General features: G+C 47.7%; 1 protein-coding gene across 6 annotated transcripts in view; it reads right to left on the bottom strand.

The window, feature by feature from the left end:
- Positions 1-19006, bottom strand: part of ANKRD33B (ankyrin repeat domain 33B) — a 133597-nt gene that overhangs the window by 31886 nt on the left and 82705 nt on the right. For 3 of the 6 annotated variants that reach the window (XM_086362472.1, XM_086362474.1, XM_086362476.1), the window contains 2 exons: positions 18249-18389; positions 884-7762 (listed from right to left, as the gene is read on the bottom strand). In XM_086362472.1, coding sequence (XP_086218598.1) covers positions 6933-7762; positions 18249-18389 — 971 coding nt within the window. In that variant the 3' untranslated portion in view covers positions 884-6932. Of the gene's footprint in view, positions 1-883; positions 7763-18248; positions 18390-19006 lie in introns of those variants that run through there. The other 3 variants (XM_086362473.1, XM_086362475.1, XM_086362477.1) reach the window with 2 other exon arrangements.

Here is a 19006-nt window from a genome sequence, read left to right as displayed (position 1 = left end):
TGACTGAACAATAACAACAATATATACTTACATATAAATTTTGTACCCACCCACACATATATGTATCTGAATCACTTTGCTGTATACCTGAAACGAATGCAACACTGTAAATCAGCTGATAAATAAACACACATATAAATGCATTTCTAGAAAGATGCACAAGTGTCTGAGGGACTACCCTGAGGGAGCATGAGTCATTTTTCATCCTTTATTGTATTTGGTGGATTTCTCTTGTTTTTGTGCATTACTTTTTTAGCTGTTAGAAGAAAATGAAATTAATTGTTTAATTCTTTAAAAAGCTTTCCAAGGATGTGTTTTGGGTAAAGAAAAGAAACTAAAATGCAATTATGCTGTGCCACTTACATAAAAGGACACAGATAAAAATAAAACTACATTTCTGTTTCTATATAGCTGTTGTTCAGTTGCTAGCTCGTGTTTTACTCTCTGCGACCCCATGGACTGCAGCACACCAGACTTCCCTGTCCTTCACTATCGCCCAGAGTTTGCTCAAATTCACGTCCTTTCAGTTGGTGATGCTACTTAACCATCTCATCCTCTGTCTCGCCCTTCTCCTCCTGCCCTCAGTCTTTCCCAGAGTCATAGAAGACATGTAAATAAATACAGAGGGGCATGGCCAAAGGATGCCTCCCCACCAGTGGGCACTTCTGAGAAGAGGCAGGATGCAAAGAGATTATTTTCACATGTAAAAAAAAATCTTCCCTTTGCGATACAATGTGAAAAATAAGAGTGTGTCAGATGAAGGGAGTGTACACCTACTTCGCTCAAAATGAGTAACATTAAAAATACTGGTATCATAGTATCATTTCCTAATTTATACACACTTAGGTTTATCCCCATAGAACACTGTTGTACCATAAGACTGTTTATTTCACAAGTGATTTTTAATTCTGTAGCCACAGTTTTACATGACCACATCTTGTTATACTTTTTAAACTTTAGGTACAGAGTTTGTTCAAAGGTCAAAGGGAAAGACACATTCTTTCTGCTGAACAATATATCCCATCTAACTTAAAGATGATTAACCTTTTGGATATCAAGAATTGAAATGGCTGAGGTCACCTTTATTTGTAGGTCCCCAAATAGCCCTGAGGTCTAAATAGGAAAATATCTTTTATAAACCGTAACAAAACTCTCACCTCAAAATAAAACGCTATGAAATTTACACAATTATATCCTTATTCAACATTTTTACAATGTCCAGAAACCCACCGGATTTTTAGAAATGACAATGAAAATAGTTTTACATTCAGAAAACAAAGCTTATACCAACGTGACATAACCTGAAGCCTGGCCCCTGTGCAGAGTGCACACAATTCTTCATCACCCTTGTTAAAGACACATATCTTCAGACACCCAGCGTGTGCCAGGGAGAACGAGGGTTTGAATGAAAAGGATTCCAGTGAGATTTGCCTTGCCTGGTTGTTTCAATGGGGTCTATTACTCAAATTCCCTGGGATGTCCCAAAGGTTCACAGGGTTGCTGGTAACACTGCCAGGTTTCTAGCATCCTTTTCTGGTTTTCATCCAGTTTTGAAAGAGCCATGAGTTTCCAAACCAGCTTCCAGAACGTCTGCTCAGAAACTGGTGTTAAAGTGCTTCAATGCGACCTCCCAAAAATCTCATAAAGCATCAGCACAGGCCACTGCTGGGCCTGCCTGGGTTCGTTTAGTTTCTCATCCACATTTTCTTCAAAAACAGGAGAAAAATGTCCCGTTATCATGAAGTGATTCTCTCAAAAACCAAACTGCATGAGCAGTGATCGATTAGGGCATCTCAACACTTGGACAGACTCGGGGAATTCTCAGCAGCCTCCTGGTTCTGCTTCTTAAGTCAGCCTGGTACCGAACCATCTGTGACCCCAGGCCGAATACCTGGTGGAGCTCCCCCCAAGAATCCCCTCTGGATTCTGCCACTCCACGCCAGGGATGCAGCCAACAGCAGAGAGGACCCAGGCCCAGCTACACAACCTCATCCAGGAGCCGCCCAGGCCAACACCACCTTTTGACAAGGACACCTGGGTGATGACACGCTGGTTGTGTTCTGTGCCACACTGGACACACTTGAGGGGTCCCGGTGGGGATCTTGGGCTGTCTCATCCTCAAATACACCAGGTCATAGCTGATATTCCCTGGCAGCTATAGTGGCAGTCCCCTTCGTGAGCACGAAACCCAAACTCCTTCCTGTGGGTGTGTGTGCACCCGCTCACATCACGTCACACGCCTCCCCTTGCAGCTGAGAGCCGTCAGACCACTGCAGGGCTTGCCTTTCACAAGAGCCTTATTTCAGGCTGGGTCAGGGGAAGGAGAGATTGAACAGCAGCCATCTCATTCAACTGAGTTCCTCAAAAATAAGGTAAATCAAACCAGGTTGTGATGGTTTGGGGAAGTGGGGCGATTTTGTTTGCTTTTCTATTTCTTAAAAAAAAAACAAACTTCCAGTGAATTTTTTTTTAGCTGCTGATTTTAAATGTTAATGAAGACACAGGAATTCATCCCTGACACAAGAGTTACTCAGAGGTTTGAAACAAATTCTCCATGCTGGAACTGGCAGGGCAACCAGGGTTTCAGGAAGAGCTGTTTTGTTGCAAGTTCTTTATAGCAACAGCCTCCCCCCCCCCACCCCGCCCCCACCGTGGTCACGATTATGTATCAATTTATGTATCAATGCCAGTTGTCCAGGTGAATGGGACTTTGTTGTTTAATCGCTCCTGATGGATCCTCCCGCTTTCCTTCCCAAGAAGACATGGTCCCCCAGGCCCCGCTGAAAGGGGCTCAGTGTGAGCCTGCTGCCCAGAGCAGCAAGGACCAGACACACAGGCCAGAGTCCTGAGGGATCACCGTGAGCTGGGCACCCACAGCCAAGGGCAGAATCCAAACAGCTCCCCATAGGGCTCGTGAGCGTGGGGGGCGTGTTAGAATGTCCGCAAATACTTAAAAAGTGCCAGCACTTCATTTGGTAAAAGACAGTTGCAACTAGAAGCTTACAATAGTTCCTGATCAATCTCAGCACTGCAGGGAATACCTGCATCGTATTAGATATCAGGATGGAGGATGAAACAGTGAGGGGTCCCAGGTGAGCCTGGGACTAGGGCTCATTTCGCAGAGCAAGCTCGGGCGAAGGATGCAGAGACGGTCTTCTGTCTTAATGTAGTGTGGGTCAGGGGGGAAAACTGTGCCCCTGCCAGAGGCTGTGGGAAACAGATCAGCCCTTCTTATTAGTCTTGGCTCCTTCATCCATCCCTTAGGAGTGCTTCACTTCATAGTAACTGGGTACCTGTGACTCTTCCCGGAGACTGAGGGCTCTGCATCCAATTCAGTACTGTGGTCTGGCCCTCACCTCGTGGGATTCAGTTTCAGAGCCTCATCTCTACTCAGTGGACTTTCCAGAGACCTGGCTGGCCACTGATGGCCTGGAAGGAAGTGGGCAGAGGCAGCTTGGATTGGCCCGCCCATCCCCACACCTACAAATCCCACTTTCCAACTGACATCACAAACTCAACCCTCCACCGCAGAAGGAGCGAGTCGCAGGAGGGCCGGAAGTTGAGATGATGACCTAGTGCAATTTCCAAGCCTATTTCTGAGGTTTCTGGTGCCGCCAGGAGCCCGTGGGGAGGCGCTGCAGAAAAAAGTCACAAAGGTTCATAATGTTGCACGTTGCATTCCTTGGGTGTAGCCGAAGACATGGAAGGTCTCTAAACACCATGGTCATTCCAGCTTTTCCCTGCCCTCTCCCGGCAGTGAGCCTGGCACAGGGCTGACTGTAGAACATGTGATTCACGGAAGCAGAGAGAAACACCATCCTTCTCACACCACACACGCAGGTATTGGATGGGGAGGAACCACTTCTAGAGGTAAAATCGATGGGTGGCCCATCTGTTTTGTCACAGCCACCTCTTCATACACAGAGGTTGAATTTTTTTTTCCTAAATACAAGGGTTCGCTTCCACGAGAGGCAACTGAGAGGCCCTGAGAAGTGACTTCACGTCCACTCCAAAGCCATTTCAGCCACCAGAGTCCCAAGGTTCTAAGAATCAAGAAGTCTCAATGGGAGGGGTGATTCCCAGGCATCGCCCTGGGGAAAAAGCAGCACTGACATTATCTTAGAAATATTTCTTCTGTCTAGTGTGATAACAACTCACTCAGATGCTAAAAAGTATTAAAATATACTTCACCTTTCCCCCTAACTCTATTTATATATAAATCCCTGAGAAGGTACCTGTCAAGTTGAAATTCACTATTTACAGTTAATAAACATCAGGAGTGCAAAGCAGACACCGGATCCTCCTTGTTCTGTGCAGCAGGGCGGTGCTCTCATCTGTCAGGTGAAACTGAAAGTTTGCTCAGTCGTGTTTGACTGTTTGCGACTCCATGGACTATGCAATCCATGGAATTCTCCAGGCCAGAATACTGGAGTGGGTAGCCTTTCCCTTCTCCAGGGGCATCGTCCCAACCCAGGGATCGAACCCAGGCCTCCCTCATTGTGGGCAGATTCTTTACCAGCTGAGCCACCAGGGAAGCCCCAACTGTCAGGAGAGCAAGCTAAATCTCCCTCCCTAAATGAAAAGAAGGTGGTGGGTGGGGTGGAATTCTGCACAGAAGCAGCAGGTGAAATCTGCTGTCCATTCACTCTTGAGTGTCTGGAGGGCACGACACGGTAAGTCATCAGGGACACTGTTGATCTCTCATGACTCCACAGTTTTCTGCTCTTTTTAGACCTCTGAGTAGTGGCGCCAGGGATGATCAAGGAATTTTAGCTAAATCTGGAGCAGAAGATAGGCAGAAAACAAAAAGAAAAAGAAAAAGGAGGCAAAAGGGCCAGCAGGGAACTTACGTGGTGACAGAGCTGAGGGGGACACTGCCCGTCGGTGCCCCTATCCCTGACCGACACTGGAGGAGAAGGAGAGGTGAGCCCTTGGGGAGGAAAGTGCAGCCAACCATTCAAAGCAACCAAAACATATCAACACAAAACATAATCTCAATGTAGGGTGTAGACTGGCCCATCAGGGAAACAAAGACGTGTTTCTTTCCACCTCGGGGACCAGCGCTCATCTCATCCAAGGGCACTTGGCCAAGCCCAACTCTTAGGCTCAAGGGTGACCTACAGCCAACCACATCAGTGATGCTCAAAGCAGGTCCAGACCTCTGGGCCGTTCTTCCTGGGCCCTTCTGGAACAAGGGAAGAATTCACTAAAATCTGACTTTGAAAGATGGATTATCGTCACATCTGCCTCCCATTAGCCTGGGTGCAGCCTGATGGTCTGTTAATTGAGGTTTTTGGAGAGATGAGTGTAAGATGCTCAGTGTCTGATAGTGGGGGGCGGGGGGAAAAGGAGGGCGAGCCAGTGCCACGCTGCCCACATCATGAGATGGATGGGCACTCGTCACCACGTGGCCAGGGAGCACGATTTCAATCCAGAGACAGAATAAACAGCTTCCCATTGGTCTGTAATGTTTTAAATCTATGGCTTATATGCAGGATAATATTTAAATAAAGTGCTGTTGGTAGTGCATATGTGAGAGAGACTCTGCAACCCAGAGAGCCAGAGATTCTTTAGTATTTCTCAGCTTTTTGGAGATAAAAGTATGGACAGAAAACTCCCACGGAGCGCTCAGGGCCTGGGGCAAACCACACCCGTGCACCGCCAAAGTTCCCGAATCTTGGCAAGTCTACAAAGCCTGCATGAGGATAAACTGAACACCAGGGGCTTTCATCAAAGGAAAAATAAAATTCCACACCAGGTATCTGTCAGAATTGAGTCGGGAGGAGGAAGCAACCCAGCTCACTCCAGGAGAATTTGCCAAAAACATGTTTGCTTAACATTCAGCTCTAATCCCTATTTCTCAAAAAATGTATGGCCCACCCGTGTCAGTAGTTTTGCAGAACTCTATACATCTAGCATTTCTTTTTACATCTTAAGGATATTTTAATTCAATTGTCTAAGAGCACATAACTTAATTTTGTATTTCTAGTAATAATTTATTAGCGTTGCCCCCATCTTCTTAAACACTTTTTTCTATTTTTGAGTATGTTCAAGACTTTATATGCAGATTATCTAAAACCCCTTGCTTAAAATGAGCTTAGTTCTAGCAATAAATACACACTCTTCTATGCAGTCTCATACTTTGACAATTGGGTTTTCTCCATTTTTACCACTGGATGGAAAAGAGAGCTTCAGAAATTAAAGGAAATGTGACTCCCCTGTCTTACTTGAGTATTTTGCGGTAAAGCAAATGCCTTTATCCAATAGAAATCTTCAACATCACTTAATCCAATTAAGGACGTGTGGTGCTTTAGAGCACCCCCAAGGAGATGGAAAGGCAAAGCCCCCCCAATAAAAAAAAGCAAAAGGGGGTCGACAGGAGGAGAATGCCACAGATTCTATGTGAAATCATAGAGATAGCACAAATAATTACTGCTAGAAACAGTATTTTGAACAAAGGGTCTTCAGACAAATGCATTAAGACCGTCATAAGTATTTACAAAGAGCCCTATCACTGGTCAAGTGCTCTAAGTCTGATCATAACTGAAAAATACAGAACTATACAGAAAATGTCCTTTGGATAAACTGGTCTTAAAGTTTTCTGCACTGAGGTTCCAAGGGGGGCTTCTCGGGTGGCTCAATGGTCGAGTTTTAGGTAGAATGCCCACTACGAGTACTGATTGCTGGGGGAACTGGTTTCAGGCGATTCGATTAGGGCTTGGCCCACTTCACTCCTGGGTGCCGCCTGAACAAACAGGAACGTTTTCTGTGCGCCCTGGGAGGTGCTGTGCGTAAAATGCAGGGGCGCACACTTCCAGGGAGGACCACACCCAGCGTCCCCGCCGCCTCCCCCGGGGCTCCGGCCAGCTTCGTATGCCCGGCTGGCGGGCTCTGCGTCCTGCCTCGCCCCCGCGCGCCGGACACACCCGCCCTCACGTCCTTTTCCTCCAGGACGACGTCCGCTTTTCCTTCTGCGCCGCGGCCAGCCGCTGCTTCTCCGCCTCCTCCGCCTTCCGCTTCTCCTCCTTGGCCTCCTTGTACCGCCACTTGGGCAGCTGCAGGTGGCTGCTGTCCTTGGTGCTGCCCCGGGCCGCCCGCTCGGGCTGGAAGGTGGGAGCGGGCGCCTTGCTGACGCGCACCTTGGGGATGGTCACGCCGGGCCGCACGCTGCTCCGCCGCAACAGCTGCAGGGGCAGGAGGCTGGCCCTCCGGGGGGCGACCGGCGGCTGCGAAGACGCGAGGCCGGCTCTGGGGGCCTCCTCTTTGGAGACCCCCACGGCCTGGGAGGTCTGGGATTGCGGCTCGGGGCCCTCCCCCTTGTCCCTCTCCTGGGCTTGCGTGTCCTGGTCCCCGCGCGACGCCAGGATTTCCTGCACTGCCAGCCGCCTTTTGCCCACACAGGGAGGGCTCTCAGGGCACACGGTCTGGCAGACGATGGCCACGGCGGGGCTGTAGAGGCTCGTGGTCATCTTGACCATGTGGTCCAGGGCTCCCCCGTCCTCCATGCCTTGGCGCGAGCGGGAGGTCAGCGTGGACCGCACAAAATCCGTGAGCTTCTGCAAGCAGCTCTTGGAGCCTGTGGGCTTCTGACCTGCTTCCAGGGCCAGTGGCAGCTCTGGCTTGTACTTTACCCCAAACTGCTCCGGGCAGGGTCGCTCTAGTAGCCTCTGGATGACCCGAACCGCTTCAAACCGTCCAGTGTAGGTAGCCCACTCCTGGGAGGACATACCCCTGCGGGAGTCCCTGGCGTGGACATCCGCCCCTGAAAACCAGAAAGAGAAAATAGGAATGGGTGGGTGCAAGCAGACCTTTTCCCTTCCACAGGCAGAAAACAAAAGACAACAGGAGACAAAGATAGCTGACTCTACCTTGGAGCTGGGCCACCTGGGCGAACCCACACCTGAGTGTCACCTCTGGCATTTACTATTATAACACAACCCACCTTTAAGTGCCCGACTTCATGGTTTGTGCTGTGCTTAGTCACTCAGTCGTGTCTGACCCTGTGACTCCATGGACCATAGCCTGCCAGCCTCCTCTGTCCATGGGATCCTCCAGGCAAGAATACTGGAGTGGGTTGTCATTCCCTTCTTCAGGGGATCTTCCCAAGCCAGGGATCAAACCTGGGTCTTCTGCCTTGGCATGTGGATTCTCTACCACTAGCACCATTTGAAAAGCCCCTCTTTCCTATAAAGAAAACCGCTTAAACTCAGCACCTAAATTGTGGATTTTTTTTAATATAGAAATGAGACTTCATGGCTTTCTGGCAATGGAGAGACAGGTGGTTTGTAACACCTGGCGGATGCTACTAGAATGTTCTAAAAATACTACCAGTAACTGTCACTGGCAAAGCATTTGCTGTCTTATTTATCTATCAACTCTCCTTTTCCTCCAAGATCTCACTCTCGGAGGTTATGATTCTTATTTTTGCAGGAAGTGTGTGTTTGTTCACTTTTCGTGCTTCAGGTTAGCTGGTCACGGGTCTGTCATCTTTACCAGACTGTGGGCTTCCAGGACAGAGGCACATCTTAGTTGTTTTTGCTTCCTGAACACATATCATTCTGATTGGTGGGAGGCATGATTTTAATAAACGTCTGTTACAATGGATGGCAGTCATGGTTGCTGAGGGCACTGCCTGAAGCCTCGAAGCTGATAAGAGAGAAGTGTCCAGACCTGGGTCCTGACCCTCAACAGTCCGCACTTCCCCCCACCCTGCAGGGAGGCCTCTTCCTCTGTGAACTTTCTGTGTCGACACGGCCCAGGTCCTCAGGGCTTTAATCCCACAGTAATCTAAGTGCACTGTGAAAGTGTTTTGTACATGCAATCAGCATCCACAATCATTTGACTTTAGGTCAAAGAGATTAGCACCCAAAATGTGGGTGAACCTCCTCCAACTAGCTGAAGACCTTAGAACAAAAGCTGACGTTTTCAGGAGAAGAAAGAATCCAGCCTCAAGATCGCAGCATCCACTCCTGCCCAAGTCTCCAGGATCCTGGCATGTCCTACAGATTCCAGGCTTACCAATGCCAATTTCCGTAAAATTGTTGTTGCTGTTCAGTTGCTCAGTCGTGTCCAACACTTTGCAACTCTATGGACTGCAGCACGCCAGGCTTCCCTATCCTTCACTGTCTCCTGAAGTTTGCCCAAACGCATGTCCATTGAGTCAGTGATGCCATCCAACCATCTCATCCTCTGTGGTCCCCTTCTCCACCCGCCTTCAATCTTTCCCAGCATCAGGGTCTTTTCCAATGAGTTGGCTCTTCACATTAGGTGGCCTAAGGATTCAAGCTTCAGCTTCAGCATCAGTCCTCCCAATGAATATTCAGGGTTGATTTCTTTTAGGATTGATGGGTTTGATCTCCTTGTAGTCCAAGGGGCTCTCAAGAGTCTTCTCTAGAACCACAGTTTCAAAGCATCAATTCTTCAGTGCTCGGCCTTCTTTATGGTCCAACTCTCACATCCATACATGACTACTGGAAAAAAACCTCCCTAAAATAATTCTATTACTATATATCTCCCACCTGTTCTGTCTTTCTGGAGAAATCTGCCTCCTACATCTTCACAGTCTCCCTTACACAAGTCACTTCGTTCACAAATCTCCCCATACCACCCACTGCCCCTCCTGATACTGCAAAGTTAATCTTCAATTCAACTTGATGAAATGTTTGTAAGTTTCAGTAAAAGAGAAATTAATAAGGAATTGCTGTTCAGTTAAGCTTGGTCCAATCTCAGCTGCATATACAGTTAAAAATCATTCAGGATTTCAAGTCCCCTTAGTCATATTTCCACTGGCAAAACAATGTGGGGAAATAGGGCAGTTATCTAGCCTGCATGCTCTGTAGGGACCAGGCTTGGAAGAGGCTTCTGCATGTATGTCCCACATAGACTGGAGTGTCCGACACTCGAAGGCTGGTGAATAAGCACTGAAAAGAGGAGTAGGGGTCTCAGTGGCTTCCTTGCCCTGCAGCCGCCATGGCCCATGGCCCAGGCAGACCCAGCTCACCTGAGTTCGCCCAGTAACACTCTTAATTCTGTGACACATGAAAGAATCACCATATTAGAAGAGTGATAATTATTTGAAACTGGAAATCAGGATGGAACTCATTAGCTAGAGTACAATTTATAAACTGACTCAAATGAAAAGGGGGCAGTAAAAATGTCATTGCAAAAAATAGATGACACATTAAGCCTTAATTAATTGCATGTCACTTGAAAAGGAGCAAACTGCAAAATTAAAATCTTAATGAACACTGCCTGAAAGAGACATTTTTCAAATGCTAATGGAAAACTAAAGGAACAGCTGTCAAAAGTTGAGTGTGCCTCTTCCTCTCCAAAATCATCTTGGGAAATACAAACACTTGAAAGAACAAAGGCCATTCTGACTGTAGTGCCGTGCAAGAGTCTAGTCCTGCTACAAACAAGGGATTCACTTCCTTAAGAAATCACTGTGATTCAGGGTAATATTAAAGGCCTGGACACAGTCATTAAATCATGACAGACAAGTACTGATGATTAGCATTTTATGCACATACCTCTCAGAGAGTATGGAGCAGCTCTGAAAGGCCAGTGTACCAGTCTCCTGACCAGGAGACTCTTGGTATTCTCACCCCCACCTCCCTGTTGGTTCACCCAGGGCTTCAGCAGTGTAGACAAGAGCTGAGCTCCTGACAGTTAGTTCATTTGCTACCAAGTTGGGTGCTGTGAGTTGTCTATACAGGATCCTCTGTTTTGTTCAAGGCAGCAACTACTCAGTTCTAGGCAGTCCATCATCACTGGTCTAACCCTGAGTTTCAAAACCTCGGAACTATTTGAACTGTGGTGTTTGAGAAGACTGAGAGTCCCTTGGACAGTAAGAATATCAAACCAGTCCTTTCTAAAGGAAATCAGTCCTGAATATTCATTCAAAGGACTGATGCTGGAGCTGAAACTCTAATCCTTTGGCCACCTGATGCAAAAAGCCAACTCATTGGAAAAGACCCTGATGCTGGGAAAGACTGAAGGCAGGAGATGAAGGGGATGACATGATGAGATGGTTGGATGACATCACTGACTCAACGGACATGAGTCTGAGCAATCTCTGGGAGATGGTGAAGGACAGGGAAGCCTGGCATGCTGCAGTCCATGGGGTCACAAAGAGTCGGACATGACTGAGCAACTGAACAGCAACAACACTGACATCTGGGCCAGATGACTGTATGTGGTGGAGGCTCTCCTGTGCATTGCAGGACTTTAAACAGCACCCCTGGTCTCTGCCCACTAGATGCCAGTAGCACTCCACCAGCTGTGACAGCCAAAGATGTCCCCCAAGGAACCACACACATCTCCACCCCACTGAGGATCATAGTTCTAACCTCTATGACCTGCAATCTTGTTTTCCATTTTCCCAGCCTCCCTTACAACTGGTCAGGGAGCCCCAAAGAGAAGGCCATTGCATCCCTCATCAAAGGGACCCTTGGGACTTCCCTGGTGGTCCAGTGGTTAAGAATCCGCCTGCCAATGCAGGAGTCACACAGGTTCAATCCCCGGTCGGGGAACTACACCCCGGGCACCGAGACTACTGAGGGCTTGCTCTAGAGCTACGACTACTGACGCCCACGTGCTCCAGAGCCCACACTCCGCGACAGGAGAAGCCACAGCGATGAGAAGCCTGCGCACCTCAACTAGAGGGTAGCCCCCGCTTGCTACAACTAGAGCGAGCCCACACACAGCAACAAAGACCCAGTACAGCCATAAATGAACAAATTGATTAAGTTTAGAAAAAGGGGTCACGTTATCAGTGATGCTGCTTCCTGTCCGAGACACGGATCTGAGGCTGGAGCTCCAGTGAGCATCCGAACTCTTCATGAGGTGACCAGTCAACACACTGGAAGGTGGAGGGGTGGGGGTGGGGGTGGGGGGGGTGGAGGGGTGGAGGGTGTGGGGGCAGTGCTGAGTCAAGAACAGCATAGAGGAAGAAACCTGGATCTGTATGTTCTCAGGGAGTCAGGGCCGGCTCTGTTGGGTGACTTCTAGTGAGGTGAGACAAATAGATGCTTGCTTTATTTAATCAACTGTCAAGTCGGGATTTCTGTTACTGGAAGAGGCAAACCTCCTAAAAGGGACTGCTGCTGCTGCTGCTAAGTTGCTTCAGTCGTGTCTAACTCTGTGCGACCCCATAGACAGCAGCCCACCAGGCTCCCCCGTCCCTGGGATTCTCCAGGCAAGAATACTGGAGTGGGTTGCCATTTCCTTCTCCAATGCATGAAAGTGAAAAGTGAAAGTGAAGTCATTCAGCCGTGACCAACTCTTAGCGGCCCCATGGACTGCAGCCTACCAGGCTCCTCCATCCATGGGATTTTCCAGGCAAGAGTACTGGGGTGGGGTGCCATTGCCTTCTCCCCTAAAAGGGACTAAAGGAAGACAATCTACCTTCTGTTGCTCATTCTCAGGACCCTTTCCCCCGAGAGTCAAGGCCAGGTCCATGGGACCAGTAGGAGGCAGGCAGAGCCCAGGATGCGTCACTTCCTTTCCTATGTCTCTGTAAGCCCCCAACCCCACGTGATGTGCTAAGACACTTCAGTCATGTCTGACTGTGTAACCCCATGGACTGTAGACTCTGTGCAACCCCATGGACTGTTGACAGGTTCCTCTCTCCATAGGATTCTCCAGGCAAGAATACAAGAGAGGGTTGCATACCCTCCTTCAAAGGATCTTCCCCACCCAGGGTTTGAACCTGGGTCTCCTGCACTGCAGGCGTATTCTTTACCATCTGAGCCACCCCAGGAAGCCTATCCCTGAGCAACCTACCCTTCAAATGAAGGCCCCACTCCAGTTCTACCCACACCCACAAGAGGCCTTTCTGCTCATGTTAGACAGGAGTGGGTCCCTGCTCCATCCTGGATGGGGAGGAGGGGGGTCATCTTTCCCTCCCCACCTAGACACAGGTGATTACAACACACCCAGAGAGCTTCCCCTTTTGTGGTCAAGGACCGCTAAGTTTCCAGCCTTATCAGAACAAAACAAGATAAAACCACCTGCCCAGGCCGGCGCAGGCGCACCGAGATCTAAAAGGTGACTCATAGTAACCCTGGGTTTATTATGCCCAATTGTAGTAAGTTAGCATTGCTGTTTGCCCTCCCCCCGCCCCCCAACCCCCTGGGGTTTCACTTGGGTGCTTGTGACTAAGCGCCTGCGGGCAAGGAGGAAGTTACACAACCTACAGCTGTCAATCAACCTGTCGTCAAATTACGCAGAAAAGGCGGGATTTTCCACCCTGCAAAAGCAATGCTACCCCGTTGTCCTGGGGCGGCGTCTGGTTTCGCTTCTTTCTCTCAGGCGCGCAGGTTTGCTTTGCTCAGTGAAACTCTTGCTCCTTAAAACTGATCCGTGTCTCTTAATTGAATTCTTTCTCATCAAGAGGACAAGAACTGAGGGAATCACTGTTTTCTGGCGGTGACGGTCACACAAGATCAGTGGGGACCAGCCCTTACTGGCCTTGTCCTGGGCCACCTCCAGCCTGTATCTTGGGCACTTGGGGTGTAATCAATACGATATATTCAATATGATATGATATTCTATGTGATATTCAATATGATATGCTGTTCAATATGAATATCATATATTCAATATATAATCAATATATCATCTTGGGGTATAATCAATATGATATACTCAATATGATATGGTATTCAATATGATATTAAATATGAATAGGATATATCCAACATATTAATCAATATGATATCTTCGGGTATAGTCAATATGATAAACCAGGAGGCAGGGTCATCAGGAAGAGCCCTTAAAGGCAGGGATCCCACCCCATCCCCAGGCACTTCAGTCTGAGAGATCTCAGCAGTGCTGATTCCCACGTGCCCACCTGGTAACTCACATGGCTTGGTTTTTCAGTCTTCCCAGTCTGGCTTCCTTATCCCTGACTGGCTTTCTGGGGTGATTTTCTCGAACAAATACTTGCCCCTGGTCTCACTTTCTAGAACAAGTACTTCTGTGTCCTTGTCTCACAGCTGGCTTTCATGGGTGCCCAAGCTGAGACTGTGCCCTTGGTGATATAAAATCCCTGATTTTTTGCCCTTCCTCTTCTTAATAACTTGAAACTATTCCAACTTAATTATGGGAAATCCATGTTTTCCTCTACAAGAAGAAAGAAACCTCTCTGGGGACATCGTATCCTTTGGCTTTCCGGAAACACACAGTCAGGGCTTGCCTACAACAAGGATGAGGATATGATCAGTAGCGGTAATGCCTCTGCTCTCTGCTCATTAGATGAGCCTCCTCCACCTTCCTTTCTGTCTGTTTTGTTCCCCACAATCACAGGGAAACTAGAGGCTTTTGTTTGGTTGTGTTTGCTCCCCAAATGCCACAGCAATGACACACGTCAGGTATGAAAGCCAGCTCTCTTAAGCAAGTCTGGAACCAACCTCCGCCGGGTTCTGCTTCTCTTCAGAGATAATCACATCCTCTGTACGGTTCTCGGAGCCACTTATTAAACCCACCCATCACTTTGGGGCATTAATATTCCACTGAATTAACAAGGTTCTGCAGTCAGCACCACCCAGCTCCAACCCCGCTGTGATATCAGCAGAGCTGACAGTTCTCCTTAGGAAGCCCAAAACGAAAGAGCCAACAGATCAGCTTTTTAGAACCTAGTTATATTTTTATTAAAAGCCTAAGTTTTGGTAATTCTGACATTACCTTGTTCTGCCTGACAAGGTAAGATAAGAGCTCATAGGCACTCATAGATTATGAACTATTAGAAAATCTAAACAGTTTAGGGGTGGCATTCAATTCAATGATTCATTATTTCTAAAAGGAAATAGTTCTTATTAAATATAATGAAATTCAACCCAGATTCAGAAAGACACTCAGGTTCAGAAGAATATTGCACTCGAAAAAATGAGAATGAGATACACAATTTTATCCTAACCATTATTATGTAGTAATGCAAAAATGCCTTTTGCTTTTAAAATGATCACAGGATGACCTGATTCTGTACTTTGCTCTTAGCTGTACATAAACATCAATCCAAAAGCAATACTCAGATTTTAGGATCTTTACAGGCTTTAGTTTTTCTTAATAAATTCAAATGGAAATAAGAAGACTTTAAAATACTGATGCCAATTATTTAAATATCTCAACAAGTATCCTTTTTGCTATGTATCAAATTCAGAAAAGACATTCAATCACATATTGTTTTCTCTTCTAAAACAGACACACACACATCTACTGTAAGAGAAAAATGTAACCCACTTTCCTGGGGAAAAGTAGAAGCTAACTTAGTGGCAACAGCAGAAAATGAAAATATTCTAAAGTTAAACAACAAAAGCCTTAGAGGGCAGTCAAAAGCTTCCTGAAGAAGGTGTCAGATTCTCTCTTCACTTTCCCCATCGTTTCCCATTTACATCACATCAGTGGCTTTCAACAACAGTCGACTTTCCCAATAGGGGACGTTTGGCAACGTCCAGAGGTATTTTTGGTTGTCCAAACCAAGAGGTGCTACAGTCACCTAGCGAGCAGAGGCCAGGGGTGCTGCTGAACAGCCTGCAATTCACAGGACAGCCCACCCTGAAGAGTCACCCGGCCCCAGTGTCGACAGGACCAGGATTGAGAAGTAAGAAAGTGAAGTATCTCATCATAAGCATATTTTCAAAGGGAAAAGTATACCATAGTTTTTCATTTAACAAATCATATTAAACACACAAAGTCACTAATAACCGACTTCCCTGGTGTTACAGTGGAGGGGAATCTGCCTGCCAAGGCATGGGACACGAGCTCGATCCCTGGTCGGGGAAGATCCCACATACTGGAGCAACTAAGTCCTCGTACCACAACTACTGAGCCTGTGCTCTGGAGCCCGAGAGCTACAGCCACCGAAGCCCGTGTGCCCTGGAACCCGTGCTCCACAGGAGAGAAGCAACCCTCAAACTGCAAGGAAAAGTAGCCCCCACTCGCCACAAAGAAAGCCCATGCGCCGCAACAAAGACCCAGCACAGCCAAAAATAAATAAGTAAATTAATTAAAAAAATAATAAAATCCGTAATAACAATAATGATAACCAAACCTTCCCTGGTGGCTCAGATGGTAAAGAATCCACCTGTAACACAAGAGACCCTGGTTCAATCCCTGAGTCAGGAAGATGCCCGAGAAGGGAATGGCAACCCACTCCAGTATTCTTGCCTGGAGAATCCCATGGACAGAGGAGCCTGGGATGCAATGCGTGGGATCACAAAGAGTAGGGCACGACTGAGCAACTAACAGTTTCACACTTTTTTACTTTTTCAACCATTACCGACAGCTTCCTCCATTCCAGGCAACCGTCCGTGTCATGTGTGAACTCAGTCAGTCCCCATCACGACGCTCTGCAGTAACTACTGACGTCCACTGAATATTACAGAAGAAACAGGCCTAGGGCAGGAGGTGACTGGCTTTGGCTGTAGAGAGGCTGAACGGAGGAGCTGGAATTTGACACCAGGATCCAGCTGGTTTTATGCGTCTTTCTGCTCTGACCACGTTCAGTCCAGGGATGCAGGCCTAGAGGTTTGTACTCATGAGGGATTATTCTAGACTGATGGGGTTGTGATCACGCAGATGGGAACAGGAAAGGGAAAGTATATGAAACCTAATGCCAAATTTGTTAACCAAATAACAGAGGAAAAGGGGGAAACACATTAGCATTGAATACACTGTCTTAAGCAGACCCATCTCTCCTGATATCTGAAAAATGGTTCTGAGATCCTGTAACTGCCTGAAACCTGCACCAGACCCAGGAAAAAAGACAGACAGGAAATCCCATGCAAGGTCTACAGTGATTAGCAGGCAATTGATCTAAGAGCAAGAGGGTTTGTAATTCAAATGAATTCACATGGGGAAAATTCCTGGATCGACAGGGTAAGTTTTTGGTGGTAAAAGTAAATAGCTACACTCAATTATAAGATCCAGAAGTAGTAAAAGCAGATGAAGGACCCCCCAAACACAAAAGCATCATAATCACCATTTAATTAGGAGGAACCATCCCTCCCCAACGTCCCCGATAAACTTCGTGGAAACTGATTGTTGTTGTTTCATTGCGAAGTCGTGTCTGATTCTTTGCGACCCCATGGACAGAGAAGCCCGTCAGGCCCCTCTGTCCCTGGGATTTTCTAGGCAAGAATACTAGAGTGGGTTGCCACTTCCTCCTCCAGGGGATCTTCCCGACCCAACGATTAAATTCAAGTCTCCTGCACTGGCAGGCAGATTCTTTCCTGCTGAATCACTAGGGAAGCCCACTGCTCTTTAAAAAAAAAAAAAAAATGAAACTGTCATTGAGTCAAAAGCACCATCAATGAAATTAGTTTCAATTAAGATCTTTTTTAGTTACAAAAAAGTTTTTCATCTTTGAAGCCTGTCTTTGCTTACAGAATTTATTTTTCTTACAGCATCTCCTAAAACACTCCAGTTAAGTAAAGCAGGAGAAAAAATAAAAAACAATCCAAAGTCAGTTGGGAATCCTCTAACTCCAATCTAATCACAAGGCAAGGGTCTTCCCAAGTGTCGCTAGTGGTAAAGAATCTACTTGCCAGGGCTGGAGATATAAGAGATGTGGGTTCAATCCCTGGGTTGGAAGATCCCCTGGAGGAGGAAATGGCAACCCACTCCAGTATTCTTGCCTGGAGAATCCCATGGACAGAGGAGCCTGGAGGGCTACCATCCATAGAGTGGCAAAGAGTCGGACATAACTGAGCGACTTCACACGTGCACACACAAGGTACTGAGATGGGAGGGCACGCCTTCTCTCTAGGAGCTCGTAGGGTCCAGCGAGATCAGCTGAAGCCAGTGCCAAGAACAAAACCAAAATAAATTAAGATGATGAAATCAAGTAACAGCGACAACAGCGTCTCCCACTGACTGAGATGTGAAGATGCTGCTCTCTCTGTGCCTGACCCTGGGTGCGGGCTTCATGAACATTTCTCACTTAATTGTCAGAATAACTCAAGGAGGCTGTGGTCTACTGATGGGCACTGATTCTCTTTTAGCATGAGGAGGAAAAGATCTTCGCTCTTCACTTCAACAGACGGGATCTTTCTAGTTGTGGTATGTGAACTCTTAGATGTGGCATGTGGGATCTAGCTTCCTGACCCGGGATCGAACCCTGGCCCCCTGCATCGGGAGTGTGGAGTCTTAGCCAGTGGACCAGCAAGAAGTCCCAACACATATTTTTTAAGGAGCACACTCAGCATTGCCTGGGGCCCTGAGACCACAGAAGAAAGGTGGGGACGTACCTGCTAGCATCAGGGCTCGGATGCACTCCGTCCGGCCCTGCATGGCTGCTTTCATCAGGGCCGTGAACCCGAATGCGTTCCTCCTTTCAAGGTCAAGACCAGGGAAATAGTTCAACAAGTAGTTGGTGATGGTGACGTGCCCTGCAAAGAGAAATGCACACGTGGATGGACCACCCTCCACAAAGAGCGGGCATCCCAGAAGGGCTTCCTACACACAGAGCGAAATGGGGCAGCGTCCACCTGCAGGGCTGGACCACCTTTGGGAGGGTGGGCAGCGTGTGTGTTTGCCTCCTAAGCCACAGGAAAAAATTCTCAGGAGTCCAGGATACGAGGCGATGGAGGACCCTGCCTGGGCCACAGCGCTGCTGCCTCTGGTTCACATGAGTTCCCTTTTGCCAACCTGCTTGAAGGCCAGCTGTCCAGGCAACCTGTTAAGGAGTGGACATGGGGAGCAGGGAGGCTGCGGGGGCACACCTGAGCTGGTCGCATGTGGATTCTGTCAGCTCCCAGCAGGAGAGGGCAACGCAGAACAGAAAAGGAAGCTAGGAGCCATTTCCCAGAATTCCAGAGCCTCAGAGAGGAGACAGTCTGCATCTCATCACCATAGCAACAGGATGTGTTAGTGCATACTGCCACCACTCAGAAGGTCCTTTCTCTCTCTCTCTCTCTCTCTTACACACACACACCCACAGAGAACACAGGGAGTGTTGCTACCCAGACCCTCATCCATTAACCCAAGCAGGTAAGAATATTCATAT

The sequence above is a fragment of the Bos grunniens genome, chromosome 20, assembly GCF_055505025.1.
Source record: "Bos grunniens cultivar Pamir isolate PY7600 chromosome 20, Bosgru_T2T1.0, whole genome shotgun sequence".
NCBI classification, from domain to species: Eukaryota; Metazoa; Chordata; class Mammalia; order Artiodactyla; family Bovidae; genus Bos; species Bos grunniens.
The sequence above is the reverse complement of the archived record's forward strand: the minus strand, read 5'-3'. Positions and strand labels throughout refer to the sequence as shown.